The 25,126-nt window shown below is 36.5% G+C and overlaps 1 protein-coding gene across 1 annotated transcript in view; it reads right to left on the bottom strand.

Moving 5' to 3' along the window:
- LOC109839465 (ubiquitin carboxyl-terminal hydrolase 3-like) overlaps positions 10,012 to 25,126 on the bottom strand; it is a 31,495-nt gene continuing 16,380 nt past the window's right edge. The window contains exons 5-9 of the mRNA XM_020407891.1: positions 14,187 to 14,245; positions 14,027 to 14,101; positions 13,088 to 13,136; positions 12,906 to 12,982; positions 10,012 to 10,326 (exon numbers count right to left, since the gene is read on the bottom strand). Coding sequence (XP_020263480.1) covers positions 10,237 to 10,326; positions 12,906 to 12,982; positions 13,088 to 13,136; positions 14,027 to 14,101; positions 14,187 to 14,245 — 350 coding nt within the window. The 3' untranslated portion in view covers positions 10,012 to 10,236. The remainder of the gene's footprint in view (positions 10,327 to 12,905; positions 12,983 to 13,087; positions 13,137 to 14,026; positions 14,102 to 14,186; positions 14,246 to 25,126) is intronic.

Raw genomic sequence — 25,126 nt, 5'->3', positions numbered from 1 at the left:
TTGAAGCGCTAGCTTGGGCATCAGAAAGTCATTTACGGGGCCAAGAATTTTTCTACCCCCACCACCCAAACAAAATAAAACAAAACAAAACAGGGGGGCAAAAATAAAAAACCTACTTCTGGACGCAAAATCTCATTAAGAAATCTTATTAGTACATCCAAGCTCAACACGTGATGATGCCCCCTTCATTCTTGCCATGCATTGAAGTACATAAGTTCATATATAGACGAAGAAACATGACTCTTGCCATGCATTGAAGTACTTATGTTCATAATATCGTCTCTAAGTGACGCAGCGCGGAAGTGATAACCTCGGAATCCAGCAATGGTGTTCTCTGAATCCACAAAGAACGATCTTCGAATCCACGAAGAAAATATTGAAAAGAGAAATTTTATTGATGAAAAGTTATTCTTCTTTGGGGTTACATGACTCTTCTTTAATAGAAAATCAAATAAAACACCTAGTAAGACTAGAATTATAAAAATAGAAAGTATCAAATAAGATTCCTGGTAAGTCTAGAATTACAAAAATAAGAAAGTGTCAAATTCTATCCTAAAAAGACTACTTATAATATAGGAAACAAATCATGAATCAAAATTGATTTTGTTTCCTAATCTAATTTGACTCTAAAATTAAATTTATTTCCTAATCTATATTTCCTAATCTAAATAGACTCCCAACTCAGATTAAGCATCCTACATCACTAAGTAAATACCTTGATAAGTCTTGATGTCAATTAGAATTTCAAATTCAAATGAAATCTCGCTGGATCAAAATACTTATACCTTCCTAAAATATCCTAAGAATCAATTAGAATTCTAAACTAATTAGAAGTATGAGTAATTATCGCTCAAGTTTAGGGGATTATGCGATAAGCGGCTAACTGCCACCTTAAAAATTATATATACGAGTAATAAACTTCACATCATGGATCGACAACTATCGATTTACTACTGGCCACACAACAGCAAACATGGAAAGCATCTAGTTTTCAGTTCCACATACAAGATCTCTGCTAAAAACCTCTAAAGGTGCGTTTTACAATTTCGTCTTCTGCAACAGAAATAAGTCTTTCGATCAATTGAAATACCCATTTTTGAAGCGCTAGCTTGGGCTTCAGAAAGTCATTTACGGGGCCAAGAATTTTTCTACCCCCACCACCCAAACAAAATAAAACAAAACAAAACAGGGGGGCAAAAAAAAACCTACTTCTGGATGCAAAATCTCATTAAGAACTCTTATTAGTACATCCAAGCTCAACACGTGATAATGCCCCCTTCATTCTGGCCATGTATTGAAGTACATAAGTTCATAGACGAAGAAACTGGACTCTTGCCATGCATTGAAGTACTTATGTTCATAGACGAAGAAGCATTGCTTTAAATTGAGGAAAATCAAAATGTTGTATGTTCTTTTTTGTGTTAAGTGTATGTACTATCAAGAGTTGAGTTGCATTAAGTAGCCTCTCACCAATTTATTATTTCCCATCGTTTTCGGCCACCAAACTTGTGACACTCATAAAAGTTTCTTATGAGTTGAACAACATATACTTTTTTTTATAGGTAAGAATAGGGCAAGCTGCCCTATAGTAATATGTATTATAACACAAAAAGCAGAATTTATAGTTAATATCTAGGTGTGATTTAGCAAGAGATCCCCCAACGGTAGAAACATGACTCTTGCCATGCATTGAAGTACTTATCCCCCAACGGTAGAGGAGCGGGCCTTTGTCGTCGCTCTACATGACGAGAGATGCACAAGAAAATCACTCGTAGATATCACATTGGACTATACATTATAAGAAGAAACAAAAAATTAAAAACATAAAACAGTATCTGGTAGTTACAAAAGATCACTGTCCAGAATAGAAGTTTATGATGAACTCTAAATGGGTGGGTAGCTGCTGCTGGCTAAAGGTTGCTTGCTGCCCCGTTGTTGTCCTCGCTGGAGGCGATAAGCTCGGAAATACCTCTCTCCCGAATGATTGCTTTCAGCTTGAGGCCCCTTTTTGTTGCCAGTGAACCTGTCCCGAAAAGGAGATAGTAAGCGGCCTTGGAAGCCTATTATTGTGGATTTTTTGAAACTACTCCGGAGAAGACATAGTTGTTGCGATCTCTCCATAAGACCCAACAGATAGTAGGGGAGCAAAACTCCACAGTTGTCTCATTACAGACTCAGTAGACATGTCAGAGCATATATCAAGGCATTGGTAAATAACTAGGGGTGGAAATTGGATATCAATTTTAAGGAGAAAAAATTTCCAAACTTGCTTGGCAAATGGACAGTTAAGAAATAGGTGGCCGTGTGTTTCCTGGTTGCTGATACAGAGGAAGCAAGAAGAGTCACCTGACCACCCTTTGATGGTGAGCCTATCATTGACGTTCAGCTTGGTTAAGGATAGCAACCATAAGAAGAATCTGACCCTGCTAGGGAATGACTTTTTTCCAACGTTCAGCTTGGTTAAGGATAGCAACCATAAGAAGAATCTGACCCTGCTAGGGAATGACTTTTTTCCAAATGATCGAGCATTGAGGGCTACAAGTGCCACCATTTGAGGAGTAGTAGAAGGAAATGACTTTTTTCCAAATGATCGAGCATTGAGGGCTACAAGTGCCACCATTTGAGGAGTAGTAGAAGGAGTTGACTGAGAAAACCCCGGAGCAATTAAGTGGCCATGTGACTTCATCTAGGTCTGAAGATGTACATAGGTTGACCGAGGCTAGCAGATGATTGAGAGCCTGAACTTGCAACTTTTCTTGCTCTCCTATAGGTCTCCTGAGAATCGGTCTCCAAGTCCAATTATCTTCGTGGAATCTCCTTTGTGACTCGATGTTGGCTTGCTTAGTGAAAGCAAGGCTATGAGCCGAAGGGAATATGCTAGCAAGAGAATTGCTGCATTAATGACTTTGCTAACGACATTGCTGCATTAATGACTACGCATATTCGGGATCAGTATCCTAATGATATAACAACAATCACGCATGCATGCATCAAATCAAGCTTGTCAACATTTCTCAATCGTTGATTACGTTAACATCATGCACTTGAATTATTTGTATTTAATGAAGCCCAGTGGATTGTTTTAGGAGGGGTCACTTAATCGTTTAAACGCCTCCCTAACCCAGTGTAGTGTAGTTGTGTAAGGAGCTGGTACTGAGGCAGTTGGAAGCAGCTGGAAATGGACTTGAAGCTGAAGATCAGCACCTGAAGAAGAAGACAACACATGAAGGAGAAGACCTGGGAGGATCCGGCTGAAGACTTATAGCTGTTGGACTGATATGCAAAGACCAGGACTGATATGCAAAATTTAAGGGCTAATGTGCAAGACTTTTAAAGTGCAAGGATTGTAATAAATGTTTAGTTAGTTTCTGTTAATTCTGTTGGGAACTTAACTGTTTGGTCTGTTAGTCTGTTAGAGAACTCAACTGTTTGTGCACGTGCACAGTTTGTGAGAAGAGTTGTATAAATAAGCTGATGTAAGAAATTAAAAGCAGACTTTTGGATAATAAGAAAAATCTCTTCTCTCTCAGTTTATTTCTTTCTTCTTCTTTCAGATTCTTCTATTTTTTTCCTGTTTCTTCTCCTCAAAACTCCCTTGAGCTCATTTCAATGGCCAGAAGGATGAATCGAGGCTCACGAGCCTCACAAATGGTATCAGAGAAACAAGAAACTGAAGCTGGAGCTGACGATTTCTTGAACGATCAGGAAGAAGCTGATGCTGAAGACGTTACTTCTGATGAAAGAATCACTCGATTGGAGGATGCTGTTTTCCAAATCAGTTCCTCCCGCCAGCAACAGGATGCACACATCCAGAAACTTTCGACACAGATGTCGACACAGATGAGTGAATTCTCCTAAAAAATGGAGTTCATGATGCAGGAGATCAAAAACCTTAAGAACCCTGATCAAGGCGTGGGTACTAGATCAAGAGAGAATAGAGAGAAATCAATATCAGGAGTTGGTGAGTCTAGTAAGAGTGGTCAGAGTTCTGGATATCTCCCTCCACATCGAAGGGTTGCTGAATTCATTGGGGAATTCCCACCTGTTAACAGCCTTGGTAACTCCTCAACTCAAAGAAATTCTTTCTTTAGCAATCAAAAGCTTGTTCAACCAAAATCTCTTCGTTTGGATTTTCCATCCTTTTCTGGGTCTGAAAATGTTATAGCATGGCTTGAACAAACTGAACAAATCTTTGAATATTATGATATTAAAGATGATGAATGGGTTAAGGTCTGTTCCTTCTATTTGAGGGATGAAGCCTTGCAGTGGTATAGGTGGTTCACTAAAAACATTGAAGATTATCATTATTGGCCTGTTTTTAAAGAAGAATTAATTACAAGATTTGGCCCTAGTGAGCTCTCAAGACCATATGATGCCTTCTCAACTATGAAACAAACTTCCACAGTGAGGGAGTATTTGGGAAAATTTGAACAGGGATTAGGGTTATTAGATGACCAACCATCTAGAAGGCATATTCTTGAGAGATTTATAGGGGGGTTGAAGGAGGAATTGAGGTATGATGTTGTGGCAGCCAGGCCAACTTCTTTAAGGGGAGCTGTATCTCTAGCAAAACTATTTGAAGATAAGCACAGAAATGAAAGGAAATTTAAAGGAAACTGGAATTTCTTTAATTCAGATGGTTCTTCAGTGAATAAGTCTCAAAATCCCTCTGTTAAGCCTACAGACCCTCAAACCATTAGTTCTCTACCTCAATTCAAGAAGTTGACACCAGAAGACATACAAAAGAAAAGAAGTCAAAATTTATGTTTTACTTGTGATGAAAAATGGCATAGGGGACATAAATGTAAAGGGAAACAATTGTTTGTATTAGAAGGAATCATGGAAGGGGAATTGGAGAAAGATGAAGTTGAATCTGCAGAGGAGGAAGAAGAAGGTCCTAAATCAATTGAGTGGGCTGAAAGTCTGGTACAAGGGGCTCCCTCTATATCAGTGCAGGCCTTGAATGGAATTGCTGCTTCCCACACCATCAGAATAGTAGGCTATATTACAAACATCAGGCTGTCAGCATCTTAATAGACTCAGGATCCACACACAACTTCATTAATGCTAAGCTGGTAAAAAAATTGGGCATATCAATGACAGAATCTAATAGTTTTGATGTATTGGTGGCCAGTGGTGAACTGATTAAGGGTGGAGGAGTGTGTCAAGAGGTACCCTTAGATTGCCAAGGGGTGAACATTAAGGTAAATCTACTGGTTATGCCTATGGGGGGCAGTCAGGTGGTGTTAGGAGCTGATTGGATGAGAACTTTGGAGGATATTACCCTAAATTTCAATAAGTTGCAGGTAACATTCATGAATGAGGGAGTTAAAAGAACCTTGCAGGGAGTACTTCCTGGTGAATTGCAGTTGGTTGACAGGAAAGAAATTGCAAAAAATCTGAGGGAGCAGGAACAAGGATTCTTAATTCAGCTGTGCAGTGTTAATCTACAGCAGTGCACAACAGAGGATGTACATGAGGAGCTACCTACAGAGATGCAAGGGCTGCTACAAGAGTTTGATGATGTATTTCAAGAGCTACCTCACCTTCCTCCTAGTAGGGATATAGACCATAAGATTCCATTGGAAGTGGGAACAAAACCAATCTGTGTCAGACCCTATAGACATGCACATTTTTTGAAGGATGAAATTGAAAGGCATGTGGAGGAAATGTTAAAAAAGGGGATCATTAGGCCTAGTAATAGTCCTTTCTCCTCTCCAGTGGTGATGGTAAAGAAATCTGATGGTTCTTGGAGAATGTGTATTGATTACAAATCTCTCAACCAAGCCACAATCAAAGACAAGTTTCCCATACCTGTTATAGATGAATTGTTGGATGAACTACATGGCACAAAATTTTTTACTAAGCTTGATCTGAAATCTGGATACCATCAGATTAGGATGCATGAGACTGACATTCCAAAAACTGCTTTTAGAACTCATAGTGGCCATTTTGAATTTATGGTAATGCCATTTGGTCTTACTAATGCACCTTCCACTTTCCAAGCCCTCATGAATGCTATCTTCAAAGATTTACTTAGAAAATATGTTCTTGTTTTCTTTGATGATATTCTGGTGTATAGTGCAAAGTGGCAGGATCATTTATTCCATCTGAGGCAAGTTTTTCAGATCATGAGGAAACATCAATTGGTGGCAAAGATGACAAAGTGCAGTTTTGGGAAAAATCAGGTGGAGTATTTAGGACATGTGGTGTCACAAGAAGGGGTTGGAGTTGATCCTAATAAAATCAAAGCTATAATTGAATGGCCAATACCCACAACCTTGAAAGGATTGAGAGAATTCATGGGCTTAGCAGGATATTACAGAAAGTTTATCAAGGGCTTTGGATCAATAGCACAACCTTTGACACAATTATTGAAGAAAGGGACTTTCACTTGGAATGAAAGTGCTGGCCAAGCTTTTGAAGCATTGAAGGTTGCACTCACCCATCCTCCTGTATTAGCTATGTCAAACTTCAACTTGGTATTTGTTATTGAGTGTGATGCTTCAGGGTCAGGTATTGGAGCTGTACTGATGCAGGAAGAAAGACCTATTGCTTACTTTAGTTTTGCTTTAAAAGGGAGGAATGTTACACTTTCAACTTATGAAAAGGAGTTAATGGCCATCATTCTGTCAACAAAAAGGTGGCAGCAGTATTTGTTGGGAAGGACATTTGTAATCAGAACTGATCATCAGAGTCTTAAATACCTATTGCAGCAGAGAATTCACACGGGTATTCAAAATAAATGGCTTGCAAAGTTACATGGATATGACTATAGAGTAGAATACAAACCAGGCAGATTGAACAAGGCAGCTGATGGATTATCCAGAATTAATGAGGATGAAGAGGGAATTCATGTACAAACTACTGAGGTTTCAGCAATCACTACTCTTAACAGTGAATGGCTTGAGGAGATTAAGCATATGTGTTCTACAGATGATTACTTTAGACAGTTGGATGCAAGGTTACAGCAAGGGCATTTGGATGCTGAGAGATATTCCAGGAAAGGAGGAATTTATTATTACAAGGGTAAACTTTTAATTAGCCCTAGTAATCAACACATTAAATCTTCCTTATTGAAAGAGCATCATGATAGTCCAATGGCAGGACATTCTGGAATTACTAGGACACTGCAGAGACTGAGAAGAGCTTGTTACTGGAAAGGTATGAAAAAGGATGTTCAGGCCTATGTCCAAGGGTGTGATATTTGCCAAAGAGCTAAGGGAGAGAATGTATCCCCTCCAGGTCTCCTACAACCTTTACCTGTTCCAGATTACATTTGGGAAGATCTCTCAATGGATTTCATTACTCAGTTACCAAAAAGTGGAGATAAAACTGTTATTTTTGTGGTGGTTGACAGATTATCTAAGTATGCTCACTTTTTTCCACTCTCACATCCATACACTGCTAAATCAGTTGCTCAAGTGTTTTTTGAAGGAGTATTCAAACTACATGGCTTGCCTAAGTCTATAGTGAGTGATAGAGATCCCTTGTTTACCAGCCTCTTCTGGAGAGAGTTGTTTAAATCACAGGGAAGCCAATTAAAATTCAGCTCAGCCTATCACCCTCAAACTGATGGCCAGACAGAGATCATTAACAAAAGTTTAGAGGGTTATCTAAGATGTTTTTGTTGCCACAAGCCCAAGAAATGGAGTAGATGGCTTCCTCTTGCTGAATTTTGGTATAATACAACCTGGAAGGTTTCTACACATACCACTCCATTTGAGACAGTCTATGGCAGACTACCTCCTTCTTTGCTAAACTATATTCCTAAGAGTTGCAAGGTTGAGGAAGTGGATGAGGTTCTCTTTTCTAGAGATATTGCCTTACAGCTTTTGAAGGATAGTTTGAATAAGTCAGTTGCACAAATGAAGAAATTTGCAGACAGACACAGGAGCCCTCGGAGCTTTGAAGTGGGTGATTGGGTTTATCTCAAGCTTCAGCCTTATAGGCAAATCAGTGTCTCTTCATGTAAACCCCACAAGCTATCTCCCAAGTTTTATGGCCCTTACCAAGTTTTAGAAAAGATAGGGGAAGTAGCTTACAAGTTAGACCTTCCTGAGCAAGCTAGAATTCATCCTGTTTTTCATGTCTCACAGCTTAAAGGGAGGGTGGGTTCTGGTGTTATTTTACAGCGTGACTGGCCTAACTATGTAGAAGAAATAATTGATGAACCAGAAGCAATCTTAGATAGAAGGTCAGTTATCAAGGGAAATCACTTGGTTTCTGAAGTCCTTATCAAATGGAAGCAGAGATCTCCATTAGATTCCACCTGGGAACCCTATTGGGACTTGGTGAAAAGGTTCCCTACTTTTGACCTTGAGGCAAGGTCAAATTTAAGAGGGGGGAATTGTAAGGAGCTGGTACTGAGGCAGTTGGAAGCAGCTGGAAATGGACTTGAAGCTGAAGATCAGCACCTGAAGAAGAAGACAACACATGAAGGAGAAGACCTGGGAGGATCCGGCTGAAGACTTATAGCTGTTTGACTGATATGCAAAGACCAGGACTGATATGCAAAATTTAAGGGCTAATGTGCAAGACTTTTAAAGTGCAAGGATTGTAATAAATGTTTAGTTAGTTTCTGTTAATTCTGTTGGGAACTTAACTGTTTGGTCTGTTAGTCTGTTAGAGAACTCAACTGTTTGTGCACGTGCACAGTTTGTGAGAAGAGTTGTATAAATAAGCTGATGTAAGAAATTAAAAGCAGACTTTTGGATAATAAGAAAAATCTCTTCTCTCTCAGTTTATTTCTTTCTTCTTCTTTCAGATTCTTCTATCTTTTTCCTGTTTCTTCTCCTCAAAACTCCCTTGAGCTCATTTCAATGGCCAGAAGGATGAATCGAGGCTCACGAGCCTCACAAGTTGTCCCCAATTAGTCATATAAGATTCTGGTGCGGGATAAATTATATACCAAATACCAATTTTTGGTGGTCTGAACTTGAGTACCTAATTTCTCTGTAATCAATGCCACCGTGGCACTACAATTATTGAAATCAAATCACCTACGAAATCGACAGCGTTGGCATGATTTGCACCAGCATCTAACTGCCACCGCACGGCGAGTAACAAACTCCGGGGGCGACAGTGGTCACGTTGCAGTTGTGGCTCCACACCAGCAAACACGAAAAACTAACTGTTTTCCAGCTCCAGATACTTAACGCCTTCTCCAAAAATCTTAGCAGGCACGCTTGAAAACTTTTATCTTCTACAATACGACGAGGTCTTTTAAGGAGGACCTTGTCTTCAAGGCGTTAACCTGAGCAAATCATGTCTAGTAATAATTTACTTAGGGGAGGAGATAGTCTTCACCAGAAAAACTAACTGTTTTCCAAAAAAGTCTTTGGCCGGTACCAACCCCCGAGCCAAAGCCAGTAGCACGTGTGTCTAGTAATTGGAGCAACGATCATATACCCAAAGAGGGGTGTTAGAGGCACACCATGAGGCACACCTCCGGTCACACTCCCCCCACCTGCTACAGTGCAGGGGGCCCCACAGGAGATTTTAAAAAAAATCTCCTGTGAGGCCTCCTGCACTGTAGCAGGTGGGGAGTGTGACCGGAGGTGTGCCTCATGATATGCCTCTAACATTTCTTATACCCAAACTCGAGTACAAATTCTATCGCAACGCTAACGCTCGCAACGCTAACGCACTTTTTGGTTCAGATCGCCCCGCACCGTGCATGACGTATCGTTCTGATACAAATTAAACTCCCCAAATTACCCCCTAAATCAACCGTGCATGACGTATCGTTCTGATACAAATTAAACTCCCCAAATTACCCCCTAAATCAAGTTCTTCTCACACCCAAGGATTCAAACCCTGGACAGCAGGCCCATCTTGGCCCGCCTTAGGTTAGTAAGCCTACATCGCACCCGTGTGCTTTGCCCACATCCATGCTTGAATCGGCACTCCATTTTCAAGCATCTTACTTTCATCCTGTTCTTCGAGCCTTGAGTTTGGGCATTCTGGGATTGATGCTAGCAAAGCCAGTTCGTTATAGACATCAGCCAGTAATAAAGCTACAATCTTTTCTTTATATATATATATAATATATATATAAGAAAATGTTTCAACTGCTGACACGAAGGGCCAACACTTTCAACGGCTAAAAACACCATAAAACATCAAGACTTTGTCGAGGTAATAGTAAGTACAGAATCTCATATAACGTCTAAAATCAGATTATTGCCTCAAGTACAAGGAAGAGGCTCGCAATGGAGTCAGTCCTCACGCACTTCACATTGCTTTCTTCGAAAGTGCCATGACATTGAAGTTCATGGAATCTGGATTGTTCTCAATCATCACTTTTATGACTTTAACTGCATCCTGAGAAGATATTAATGGAAAAAATAATTAATTTGGATTATAGATGTCATAATCGGAGTCAGATAACTCTAGAATAAAAAAAAGGTCCAGAAAATTAAAGCCAAACTATCAAGAAACAGATAAAAGAACAGAGAATTGGGCTGACACTTTGATCTGCAAAATTCTGCTTAACAAGTAATATGTCCTATCCTTTTACAAACAATCAGGAAAACATCTGGATCCTGAATAATCTCAGACTTCATCCTAAGATTCTTTTAAAGCTTGGACACTGCTGGTACTTATTTTTAAGTCTATATCATACAAACTCTTGTCAGGAGGCTAATGATTACAAATTAATCTTATTTTTTATGATCAAACCACCTCAAATATAACTATGCAAATAATCACATAATTGAGAAATATCTAATCCCTTCATAAAGTTATGATATTTCTTCTACTGTTGAGAAATGATTCATTTTGTGTTTACACTGTAAAAGATTAAGATTAAGATGTAGGATTTTAATTCCTAAACTAAAGATATATGCATTATTTATAACCGCTCTCCGATATGTTAGGTAAAGGGACATGTTAAAAATGAACACAATGCCTTATATCAGATTTTCCATAGTAAACTAGAGGGTAAAAGTTGGTTATAAAGTAGAGCAAAAAGTGGTCCAAATAGAACGGAGAGGGGAGGGGATTTAGAAGTAATTCTCTTTTTTTAGGAAGAGATTGTTAGAGGATAAATAACTCAGTTTCATTTAAGACAGGTTAGGAGAAGGAGTGCCATATAGGTAAGTGCTATGTCAGTCATCATTTTTCTATTGCTAATCTTTTTGCCAATATTTTTCTATAATTATGAGTCTTTCGTGAGATAATAAGGGCATGTTTGGCTCTTTCTTAGAAACCATTGAAAGATGGTTTCCAAGAAAGAAACCAAAGAATCACATAGGTGGCACCCCCATTTCCTTTTTTAGCCCATTTACATCTTAACTTGTCGAAAAAGGGTTTCTAGTTTTTTAGGGCCTGTTGCACTATTTACATCGCAAAGTGTGGGTCCCACATGTACTCTTATACTTCTTTCTTTCTTTTTTTTTAAAATAAAACAAAAGAAAGAAAAGTGTTACAGGAAATCAATTTCCTATAGCACCGTTTTCCGATTTTTTGAGAACCAAACGTGCACTTAGATGTATATTGTGCAATGGGTCCCAAAAAATCAGAAACCCATTTCCATGAAGTTAAGATGGAAATGGGCTGAAAAAAAAGGAAAAGTGTGTTACACCCACATGATTCTATGGTTTCCTTCTTAGAAACCGATTTTCAATGGTTTCTAGGAAAAACCAAACATACCCGAAGAGGAATTTAGTTGCTCTGTTCTCTCTGAAGAAAAGAAAAGTTGTAAGGCAGAGACCCTAAGCATAAATAAAGAAATACATGTAAGAAATTCAAAGGGTGTGTAGAACTTAATTTGTTACAATTAGTTATGCGGTGTAAAGCTTATCTAAGAACTATAGTACAAAAATTATTTTATATTGTTACTGCTATTTTACTAGCTAGTACTACTAGTGATCATTTTGTATATGATTTGGACTCATTTCTCCCTGCTTACCTTTTCAATGAAGGATTATTGGCTCCATCCAAGGTCCATAACCCCAAGGAACCCAATCAATTGCTAATAAGACTATTGTTGTCTTATTGAATATTTTTTGCATTTCTTGCAAGCATCTGATATAGCAAAAAAGAAAAGAAAAGAAATCTTGCCGATGTGTATGCTTGTGTCAGCAATATCACATGCAAGAAAAAGATTTAACCTTCATCGAGGATGAATAGAAGTAGTACCCTTCTGATATAAATAGCAGAATTCTGCAAGATATCCCATAAAAACTTCTATTATACAGTTATCATCAAACTACTTTGCACTTACTCCTCGTCCCTACAATAGCAAACAACAAAGCCTATCCCAAAATTTTGGGGTCAGCTACATGTATCTTACTCTTCCATTCAGTTCTATTCCATTCAGTTCTGGTGAAGACCATCTTCCAATCAGTTCTGGTGAAGACTATCTCCTCCCCTAAGTAAATTATTATCGTATCCATTGTATATGACCAAACCATCTCAAATAATTCCCTCATTTTAACTCCCCAATATGAGTAACCTCCAACTGCCTAGGAATACAGTCAGTTTTATATATACCCTAGTGCATATCAACTAGTCCATCACAACATTCTCATTTAGGTTGCGCTCATCTTTTGCACTTGGTTTTCTAATTGCACGACACTCTGATTCCAAAAAGCATTGCGGGTCTTATAGCTGACCTATAGAATTTTCCCTTAAACTTCAGAGGTATTCTATGATCACGTAGGACTCCAGAAGCACTCATTGACTTTTAACCATCTTGATTTGACCGATGAACCACATCATCCTTAACCTATTGATCCTGATAACGAAAAATGTTTACTCCTAGGTTTTTGTTGGCTGTCAATATGCATTGTGCACTCATTCTTTTTTACAATTTATCTAACTAGCATCCCATTTAATTTTTTGCTTGTGTGGCCTATTTGTAGTTGTAACTGAAGCAGAAGCAGAAGAGGAGGAGGAACCTGCAATAAGCTGCTAGGTGATGAAGGACCATGTGATATTGGTCGAGTCTTCGCCCCATCAAGTTGATAAAGTTCTCCTATAAAGCAAAATATAAAGTACTTATGTGAAGGAATTTAAAAGATAGAAACTTTATCCCGAAACACAGATAACAAGATTCTTATGAGATCTGCAATAGTTGTACCATCAACACATGTGAAACAAATATAATGTTCATCCACGTCTGTAGAGGCCTGCCACACAAAAATCAAATAGTTATTACCAGGCAACATGCATGTAAGAAGGATGTGAACATAACTGACTGTGAATTTCTTGGATATTTTACATAGAACGCGGTGACAAGGGAGCAACTGATACATATTTATTGCATGTCAATCTCGCAAGTGCTTGCTCAAAACTGCAGCTGCAGCAAACTAAATAGCTGCAACTGTAAGTACCTTCTGCAGATTGAAACTGCAATTGTAATTTTCTGCTAACCAAATAATAATAACTTGGAGTTACATCCATTTCACAATTTGTTATTTAAGGATGCATGCATTGTCCTATTAAGACTTCCTTAGTAGGATACTGCATCTACAAACTCATGCCACCCCGTTAAACTTAGTATTGAAGGTGTATTTCACTTGACTGCACACAACTTCAATCTTCATATCTGCTAGTAAGCAACACGTGTACACTGACAGGGAGGTAAGCACTACCCATTCAACCAATAAACCCAATACAACAAAATGGAAGGGTGGCGAAGGTGAAGAAAGAAGAAAAGCAAACCACAAATCACCACTTATTGATTCCTTAGGCCCCTCCGACAAATTACAGCGTTATAGTATAAACACGCCAAAGAAAATCATCATTACAAACACTAAAGTCCCACAAAACAATGTCAGATATGGGAGATGGGTGACATTTTTCTGAGGCATGTGTCTATAACCAGGTAGACAAGCCTATATTTACTATTTCAGATGCATGACTGGCATGCTTTTTCTAGCAAATTTCTGTGTTATCATGAAAACCGCTTTCATGGACGATGGGTATCGGGCATCTATTGCGAGAGGGTGATCTCAATGCTACATAAAATCACTTCCTATCCGTATTTTAGGAACTAAATCAGACTGTAAAAAACTACCTCAGTATCCCCAGCAATAGCTGCTACAGCATGAGCATCCTCCATTTCTCCATCTTTTTCAAGGAAGGCAGCCCGCTGAGAAGAAGAATGTTATGCAAAATATAGTTAATGATATAAATATTCAAGAAAAGAAAATTAACTCATCACAAGTCATAACAACCTCAGTAGGATCCATGCTGGCTGTAGTCTTAAAAAACCTGTCGAAGTATGATCCTTCAACTGAAAGGAATAAACAGAGTTATGGACTAGTAATCATTCTTTGGTGGCATAATGACTTCTGACAAAGGATATACATGATTAACATCTGCAGCAGAGGGACGCCAATGATTAACAGTTGAGCTTTTTAGCTGTTCATTGACTTCATAATTTTGGGCTATAGGTCCATATGTCTAGGCAGTGTTGTCAAGGTGCAAAGCAACGAGCGAAGGCCTTAACAAATCTGATGTAAAAGGCGAGGTACACACCATCATATGATTTTCCTAAAGATATTGAACATGAGGAAGATTTAAAACTAAAATGAATCAAATTAATTATAGTTTATGAAGATCACTAATACTAAATTTAAGGCAACTCTTTCATTTTAGAAATTTCTTTCTAGGTTAAGAAGCTATCATTCCGTATAAGTGGTTTCTCAACCCATGTCTAGAGAGCAATGCTGAAATGAGGAGAGAGAGAGAGAGAGAGAGAAAAGTGATAAGGCAAATCAGAGAAAATAAAGTGAAGTAGGGAATAGGAGAACCAAAAAAAGGAAGAAATCCACATAACAAAGAAAAAAGGGAAGAAGTATCATAGTGAAAAAGGAATAAATAGGAAAAGAAAAAAAATTATGAGTAGACTAATTCTTTATAATAATGATGATGAGTAAACTAATAGTGAAGTAGAAAAATAAAGAGAAGATGATAAGTAGAGAACAACAATCCTGATAACTGTTGATGTCGTTGTATCTACAACAGTAGCTTGCGACTTCACAAAAATCAGTGTTCAAGATATAATAGTAATAGCAACAATTGCAAAAGGGGAAATAAAAGCAAGACAAGGGCAGAGTACTTAAGAACAAGGAGGAAAGAGGAGAAGAATGACAAAGTAGTGGCAAAAGAGAAGGACAAGATAGAGTAGGAATTATGAAAGAATGTACATCAAAGCAGAACGACAAGGCATATTGAGGTGCATTGAGACACATGTAGCTGCACAGTGCACCCTACACTTCGTGTAGAGCGCGGTTGACCTGAGGTAATCTACGTTTAGTTTGTGTCAGAGAAACGAATCCCTGGCAAAGAAGGTCTAATTTTACCTCTTCATCTGGACTTTTCTAGCTAGGGAACTTAGAGTTTTTATCCTTGTTTGCATACACTTAAAATGCACATAAGCAAAACAATATATTTACACGAGAAGTTAACACCAAGTCATAGAGGGCTGACCGCGGGACTAGAATTTCGTCAATGAACATTTTGAAGAATTTTTGTTGCATCGTAGGCAGTGTTTTAAACGTGATGCACCTTAGAGACTCAGATGCTTAGGCGAGGCTTGAGGCGCTCAGGGGAGGCTTGAGGCGCTCAGGCGAGGCCATCTTGTAACTTAGCACTTTGCATATTACCAGGCGATAAAGGTTACTAAAGTGATCGCCTTTTGGCGCCTCAAGAGCTCGCCTTGGCGCCTCAAGGGCTCGTCTAAGGCATGTGAGGCAAGGCACGAGTTGTTTTGTCTCTATTTTAAAATTTTGAGGGTGCGAAAAGTGGACGATAAAATAAAGTTTCTTTTTGTTATTGAATTTTGTGTTTCTTTTTTCATTGTTGATTTTTTGCTATTTGTTGTTGAAATGTACTTTACTACCTATGTCATTTTAAGGACATGTCACTATTTGAACCTTAAAGTTCAAAGTTTGTTGCTTAATTATGTGTTAAGGGTTACTAGTTAATATTACTATTTAATATTTGTCACTTACTACTTCATATAGATGGTTTATTTATTAGATTTTTGACTTTGAAAATTTGGGTGTCATTAATTTGTCATATTGCTATTTATGCTACTTGCATATTAGTTGTAATGTTTATGAATTTTTGGAATATTTAGCGCCTTGGTTCACTCAAGCGATCGCTTTTTTGGCGCATATCGCCTCAGACAACATAGGACCTAATTGCCTTGACCTCACCTTTTGGTTTTAAAATACTGATCATAAGCAACCCAGTTCCCGTGGGAGAAATGTCCATATGGTTATAATAGTGATGATAATAACAATATGTGATAAGCCAGATAAATAAATAGAATTCAATGAACGAAATTTGAGCAGAATGATCAAGCACAAGTGGTGATATACTGAATGGTGGATGACCCTCTAGTTTTTGGAAAAGTAACTGTTTGACAAAAAAATTATCTTCTAGATAAGAAAGCCAATTAAAACTGAAACATCATTTGAGATGCTTAGAATGGCTTGCTCATATACAAAAAAAATTCGTTTATTTTCCCAAATATAGTTCGGAATATTATCATTTCTCATAAAGAAAGAAATTATTTGGAGAAAGAGCTTGAATTTAGCAGCTGAGGACAACTCTCAAAACAGCTTTCTACATTGCATGGTTGAAAAACAGATGTCTTCGACTCTTGATCTTTATTTTGAGGAGATATATTTGGATGGACAATTTAAGGAACCTTCAGACTTACCATAGTTCAAAAACTAAAAAATATTTCGGACAACCAAGCTGAAGCCAAATGTGGTTTGGTTAGATCTAGTAAAGATGTGAGCCCAATACAGCTCCCTAATATTGTTCTACAAAAAATTCTGGGACGTCATCTACAAGTCAAAAATTGGCCTTCAGATGGATATTTAACTATTAAAAAAATGATAAGGTTCCTGTGTGGACAGAATCCTTCTGACAGGTGACTATGTTCCAAATTCCAATGCGTCACTTTAACAGTTGCCAACATATTAGCTACTGTGTTGGAAAATATGTGCTCGCTTTAATTATAGAAGATATTTCAGTGTTTGTTAATTCTACAAAAGTGTGCTCAACGAAGCATCAAACAAAACGCAAAAAAATGCTCTCATTGGCATGCTGTAATGGTTGTCCTATCAAGAGCTTTCCTATCAAATACTTAGTTCTAGAAATGACGCCTACCAGCCTCAAAATACAAAAAGGGCCCAAAATCCTCTAATAGAAAGAGTGGAGAAGATGATAGACAGTTAAAAGAGAAGTAATCTTCCTCGTGAAAGAAACATTTTACTTAGTCTATTTTGATTATCATCATAATGACATCTTTCCTTTTCTCCTCCAAGATGCGTAAATGAGTGGAAGGACTTTGGTGACAAGAAGCTTCTCATGAGCTTGTTGATTGATAGAAGTAGGAGGCAATTTCTTCGAAAGGAGATCTCTGAAGATCTCTGAAGAAAAGAGGAAAGCCTCTATTCAAAGCGGAGGTGTCTGTAAGTTTGATCCAGGTCATGTATCTTAAACATGGGGAATTTTAACTATTCTGGAGGGAAAACTACATCAATCTAGTTAAGTGCAACAATAAGAGGCACAGAACTACAAGCCATAGAAACTTGAAAATCTGCAACAATTCTTAGGTATAGAAACTTGAAAATCTGCAACAATTCTTAGGTTCTTGAAAGGACAAATTTTCAAAATAGACCCTTTTTAGAAAATAATTATCATTTTCAACCTAGTTGCAACTTATTTATCCAATTCGACCTAGTTTCAACTACGTCAGCAACGTGGGCTGAAACTGTTGGATAAATAACAACAAATCAAATACCAGAATTGAACAAACTAAAATAATTAATTATTAAAAGTTAGTTAGTTTTCTCACGTTCTCAGGAACGTGAGAAATTCTTAAGGCTCTTTCTTTTTCTTCATAACATGTCCTTTTTTCCCTTATAAAAAGAAACCATGTGAGGAGATAAAATATACACAAACTAGAAACTCATTCTTTCTCTTCTTCTTCCTCCATCAAATTTTTGGTACAGTTCTCTGGCTGTTTATTCAAGGGTCATCATCCCCAACGCGGACGTGCACACTAGGGTTCCGATAGAGAAGAGATCGTACCGCTAAGGAGTATTTCACCTTGGCTGATCGTACAAGATAGTCAGATATCTCTTTAGGGCAGTGGTTCGCCACGCTTTCCCCAGGCCGATAAAGTTGTTCATTTAATTTTTCTAATAAATATCAATAATTGTGATTTCTAGTCCAACAATCTAAAGAGGTATCTTGATCATTCCAAATTACTGTTCATTCATAAATTAATTTTATTCGGATTCACTATTCATTATAAATATTGTTTATTCGTGCAATTATTTGTCACAAAAATCACTGTTCATTAATGCAATCACTTCTTTATTTTGAGCTACTGTTCATTAGAGCAAATTGCTTCTATCTAAATTTACTGTTTACCCCCACGAGGTTTTAGAATTACTGTTTATTTTGAGGTTACTGTTAATTAGGGTTCTATCCAAATCTACTGTTTATTCTAAAATTACTGTTCATCCACATAAGGTTTGCTTTCATATCGAATTACTGTTCATTTTTTAGGTTATTGTTTATTCAAAAAATTAGTTTATTCAAAATTATTGTTCGTTAGGATTCTATCCGAATTTACTGTTCGTTTGAAATCATTGTTCATTCCCATAAGGTTTACTTTCATATCGAATTACTGCTCATTTGATGTTACTTTGATGTTACTGTTTATTCGTAAAAATTTGTTTATTCGAATTTACTCTTTTATTCGTAGAAAGCACTGTTCATTCATATAATTACTATTCATTCAAGTTTTGCAGTCGTATAATTTAGTGTTCATTTGTGAAAGTTACAGTTTGCTTAACAAACTTTAGATACATAATATTTGTTTATTGCTTTTATTACCATCTTTAAGTCAAAAGGATGAAGATTGTAAAGTTTGTTAGCAACTTTAGAATTGGCATTAATGTTATTATCATTCTCTACAGATTATTTATTTTTCATTGGACCTTAGTTTTTGATCTTATAAAAATGTCCCCCTAAGGATGAAGTTTTAAGTGCTAAACCAGAAAAATTTAAAGAGTTAGATTTTAAAAGATGAAAAAATCAAATGAGATTTTGGTTACCTACTCTAGGTCTATATTCACCTATAGAAGGATCTACATCTCAGGGTACAACTGCATCTGGTTTTCCTGTTGCATCTTCACCTGAGACCCATGCATCTAAATCAGCAACCCCCAGTTCTAAACCTATAACACCTAAATATATTGACTATCATTGCTACCATAGGATCTTGAGTGCTCTTGGTGATAAACTTTACGGTATATTGTGAAATAAAGGGCGACAAGGCACTATGGAATGCTCTAGAATCTGAATACGTTCTTGATGATGCAGAAATTGAAAGGTTTAGCTCCTCAAATTTTAATAGATTTGTGATGGTAGATAACAAGCCTATAAATGAATAACTTCATGAGTTTCAAGATTTCATTAGATATATTCAAGCTAAGGGTACAATATTCTCTGAAGATCATAAAGTGACTTGCCTCATTGATAAACTCTCTCCTAGTTGGTCCTAGTTGGTCCGATTTTGGTAGAGAGCTTAGACACAAGCAAAGAGATCTTACCTTAATCCAGACTATTCAATCTATAAGAATTCAGGATGAACATAGAAACAGAAATAAACCAAAAATTTACCTTAATCCAGACTATTCAATCTATAAGAATTCAGGATGAACATAGAAACAGAAATAAACCAAAAATTGAGAATAAAGCCAAAGTAAATCTAACTAAGAATTCAGGATGAACATAGAAACAGAAATAAACCAAAAATTGAGAATAAAGCCAAAGTAAATCTAACTGAAAATAAGCTTAAGAAAAATCAATATCACTTCAAGTCAAATCATAATAAAAATTTCAAGAAGAATAGCAAAAATAATTATAGGAACTGAAAAAACAATAATAGAAATCCAAACCAGCAAGATCAAAATCCTAGGGTTTCCAATGGAAAGAATTTTTGCCTCATCTGTGGTCGAGAGAACCACCAAACTGAATCATGCTTTTATCGCAAGACTGGACCCAAAATGTCATATAAAAAGAATGGTGGACCAAAGCCACAAGCCAATATGATTGAGGTTGAAACTTCTGATCCCTCCTTTAGGTCAGCTTCTACACCTCCTATATGCAATTTTACATCTTATTCTGATTGGTGGTTAGACTCTGGAGCAAATGTACATGTGTGTTCTGACTGCTCCTAGTTTACTAACTTTCAAGAATCAAGTGGAGGAGGTGTGACTTTAGGAAATGAAAGATCGGCACAAATAAAAGGGAAATGACAAGTTGACCTTAAGATGACATCTGAAAAGATCCTTACCCTTCATGATGTTCTGTTCGTGCCAACCATTAGGAGAAATCTTGTTAGTAGATCTTTGCTGGTTAGGTTAGGCATTAAACTTTTTTATAGAATCAAATAAAGTTGTAATCACCAAAAATAATATTTTCATTGGAAAATGTTTTGTAAAAAGTGGCTTGTTTAAGTTGAATGTTATTCCTCAATTATCTTTTGGTGATGTTTCTTCATCTTCTTCTATTATCTTGAACACCGAGTCTTGTGATATTTGGCATAATAGACTAGGTCATGTAAACCTAGGTACTATTAAGAAAATGAGTAACTTAGGTTTAATTTCTAAATCAAACATAAACACTAAGTGTGAAATATGTGTACAAGCTAAACAAACTAGGAAACCTTTTAAATCTGTAGAACATAGAGACAGTGATCTTTTAGAACTAACTCACAGTGATGTATGTGATTCTAATAGGACTCAAACTAGAGGTGGCAGAAAATATTTTGTGACCTTCATTGAATGATCACTCAAGATATTGTTATATTTATCTCCTTAAGACTAAAGATGAGGTTCTAGAAAGATTTAAAGTCTATAAAGCTGAAATTAAAAACCAACTTGATAGACATATTAAGATAATAAGATCTGATTGAGGAGGAGAGTACACTTCAAATGAAATGACTTATTTTTGTGAAGAGCATCGTATAGTACATGAAGTGACTGCTCCTTACCTCAATCTAACGGTATTGCTGAACGAAAAAATAGAACCCTAGTGGACATGGTTAATGCTTTACTAATTAATTCAGGAGCACCTGAAAATCTTTGGGGTGAAACTTTACTAATTGCATGTTATATACTTAATAGGGTACCTCATAAGAAATCAGATAAAACTCCCTATGAACTATGAAAAAAGAGAACTCCTAGACTTAATCATCTTAAAGTATGAGGGTGTTTAGCCAAAGTTAGTATACCTGAATTTAAAAGAAAGAAAGTTGGACCCAAGACCGTAGATGCTATCTTTATTGGATATCCTCTATATAGTAATACAAATAGATTCTTAGTAATTAATTCATAAATTAATGAAATAACTACTAATACAATAATTGAAGCAAGAGATGCTACATATTTTGAGGAAAATTTTCCATATAAAAATAAAATCTTTAAACAAATAATAGACATATCTACTAATAAATAATAGACATATCTACTAATATAGAACCTGTAGAAAATTTAGAATAAAGAAGAAGTAAAAGAATTAGAACTGAAAAGAATCTTGGAGAAGAATTTTTTATGTATTCAGTAGAAGTTGATCCTACCTCTTATAAAGAGGCTATGACTTCTACCGATGCACCTTTTTGGAAGGAGACTATAGATAGTGAAATGAAATCAAATATTGAAAATCAGACTTGGATATTAACTAGCTTACCTCCTAGGAACAAACCTATACGATGCAAGTAGTTATTTAAAAAGAAACTCGGATCTGGTGGTAGTATAGAAAAATACAAAACTAGATTAGTGGTAAAGGGATATTCCCAAAGAAAAGAAATAGATTTCTTTGACACATATACCACTGTAAGTAGGATAACTACAATAAGAACCTTGCTAGCATTAACATCTATTCATAATTTAATAATTCACCAAATGGATATAAAAACAACCTTTTTAAATGGTGAACTAGAAGAAGAAATTTATATGAATCAACCTGATGGTTTTGTAATTAAGGGACAAGAAAATAAAGTGTGCAAATTAATTAAATCATTATATTGTCTTAAACAAGCTTCTAAACAATGGCATGAGAAATTTGATAGAGTAAATTTAGACTTTGGTTTCTCTATTAATGAATCTGATAAGTGTGTTTACTGAAATACTCTAGATCATGATTATGTGATTTTATGTTTATATGTTGATGATATATTGATTTTTGGAACTTCTCTACAAGTAATAAATGATGTCAAAAATTACCTATCAAACAAATTTGATATGAAAGATTTAGGAGTAGCAGACATGATATTAGGAATAATAATTTCTAGAAGTGATAAAGGCATATCTTTATCTCTACAACACTCAATTGAGAAAATGCTCAGAAAATTTAACTATTATGATTGCAAACCTGTAGCTACTCCTTATGACTAGCATTTCTTTACATAAAAAATTAGGTGATCTTGTCTTACAACATAAATATGCTCAACAAATAGGATCACTAATATATATAACAAATAGAAAACCTGACATTGCATATGCAGTAAATAGACTGAGTAGATATACTAGCAATCCTAGCATTGAACATTGGCATGCTCTAGAAAGAGTATTTAAATATCTTAGAGGAACCTTAGACTTATGTTTATTATACACTGGTTTCCTGATGTAATAGAAGGTTATAGTGATGCAAATTGGGTAACTGACTCTCAAACTTCAAGCTATGTATTCATGCTAGGAGGAGTTGTCATAGCATGGAGCTCTATTAACAAACTGTAATTGTTAGAAGTACAATGGAATTTGAATTGATAGCTCTTGACATTGCATGTACTGAAACTGAATGGCTTAGAGATTTACTTTTTGATATTTGTCTTGTACACAAACCTATTCCTGCCATCTCTGTGCATTGTGACTGTAAAGTTGTAATTGAATTGCTCAAATAGAAAACTACAAATTCAAAACTAAACATACATTTGTAAATAAGATATAAATCAATATGTCGACTCTTAAATCAATGTCACTTTGGACTTTGCTCAATCAAAAACATAATTCGGCACATCATTTGACAAAAGGTCTAGCTAGGACTTCGGTCCAATATTCAGCCAAAGGGATGGGGTTAAGCCCAAATATATAGGAACATCGACAGTGGGAACCCTTCTTCTGTTATAGGTGATCTCTGAAGGAGGTTCAAATGGTAGAAACAAGCCGGACAAATGTATCCATTAGAGAGCACTCTTATTATACACGTGAAACATGATTCACATCGGAGCTAGGCACTCCAAACCTCATCCTAAGGCAAAGTTGCTCCATAGAGAGATTAGTCTAGGGTGAGTCATAAAACTCTTAATGGATCCAAGACTTAAAGCGGGATTCTTCTGGTCTCTTACATCCCTAGAGGATCCACCTACGTGAGAATCACCGTGCGGCCGCGGTTATGAAAGTCAAGGCTATTCCTATATATTCTTAGGAGTCGGTATTGAGCGCATGGCCAAATTAACATGCCAACCCACGACCTAATAGAGTAAGCATTCTATGTGTACTTTTGTTAATTTTTGATAAAGAAGCCTAGTTCAAGACCTCAGGTCACTATGGTTTCCTCAGAATGCAACAAATGTTACTAAGTGTAGGTTCAAGGCCGGAAGCCACTTATACTGATGCATAGAATTTATGCACATTCATATTTTTTTTTAATTTTGTTCTTTTTTAATTATTGTTTTGCTACCTTTGATATTTGCTTTGAGGGGGGATTGTTGGATAAATAACAACAAATCAAATACCAAGACGTAACGAACTAAAATAATTAATTAATTAATTATTAAAAGTTAGTTTTCTCACGTTCTCAGGAATGTGAGAAATTCTTAAGGCTAAAAGATCTCTTTCTGTTTCTTCATAAGGGGTCCTTTTTTCTCTTATAAAAAAAGACCCTGCGAAGAGATAAAATATACACAGAAACTAGAAACTCCTCCTTTCTCTTCTTCTTCTTCCTCCATCAAATTTTTGGTACAATTTTCCGACTGCTTACTCAAGGGTCATCATCCCTAACATAGTCGTGCACGATAGGGTTCTGGTATAGAAGGGATCGTACCGCTGAGGAGTATTTCGCCTTGGCTGATCGCACGAGATCGAAAAATCTCTTTAGGGCAGTGGTTCGCCACGCTTTCCTCGAGGCCACTAAAATTGTTCATTTAATTTTTCTAATAAATATCAATAATTGTGATTTCTAGTCCAACAGAAACTGGGTCGAATTTGATAAATAAGTTCTTAGAACTACACAGGATTGAGAATCCTGTATAGTTTAGTAGAAAATTGAACTCCACAGGATTCTCAATACTGTAGAGTATAGAACTCTACTAAACTACACGGAATTGGGAATGACATGTAGTTTATAACATATAAACTACATGATATTCACAGTCTCGTATAGTTGGTTCAGTGGTTAACAACTTAAGACTTAAGAGTTAAGTTATGAGTTGAAAGGTCATGGTTCGAATCTTATCCAAGTAATGAATTATATTTTTTATGTTTAACCTCTAAATAGATAATTATAAAAATAAAACTAATATTGGCGATGATGAGATTCGAGTTCAAGACCATTTGAGTAATTAAAGTCTAACTCTCTTGGAGCTAACCAATTAGTCAACTACACGGGATTGTGAATCCCATGTAGTTTCAATGTTATACACTACACGGGATTCCCAATCCTGGGTAGTTTAGTAGAGTCCTAAACTCTACGGAATTGACAATCCCGTGGAGTTTAATTTTCTTCTAAACATCACGGTATTCTCAATCTCGTAGTGCTCGTAAAACGTATTTTCCAATTTCAATATAGTTTCACCCCCACGTGGCTAAAACTAGGTCGAAATTGCTAAATAAGTTATAACTTGGTCGATTTTGGTGATTAAGTTTCTAAAAAGGTCTATTTTGAAAATGTTTCCTTCTTGAAATGAATCCTTGAAGCTTAAGAATCTCATATAGCCACATTTATCTTGGGTAATGGTCAAACTTGGGAAGACTTAACACCGGGGGGGGCAAAGCCTTTCAGACTTGGACAATAGGATCCCATATCAATGACAGATTGGATTGGCCTAGATGGATGGGAATAAGAAAGTCACATAATC

The sequence above is a fragment of the Asparagus officinalis genome, chromosome 4 (assembly GCF_001876935.1).
Source record: "Asparagus officinalis chromosome 4, Aspof.V1, whole genome shotgun sequence".
Classification (NCBI taxonomy): domain Eukaryota; kingdom Viridiplantae; phylum Streptophyta; class Magnoliopsida; order Asparagales; family Asparagaceae; genus Asparagus; species Asparagus officinalis.
Note: the sequence above shows the minus strand (reverse complement) of the source record. Positions and strands in the feature narration are given on the sequence as shown.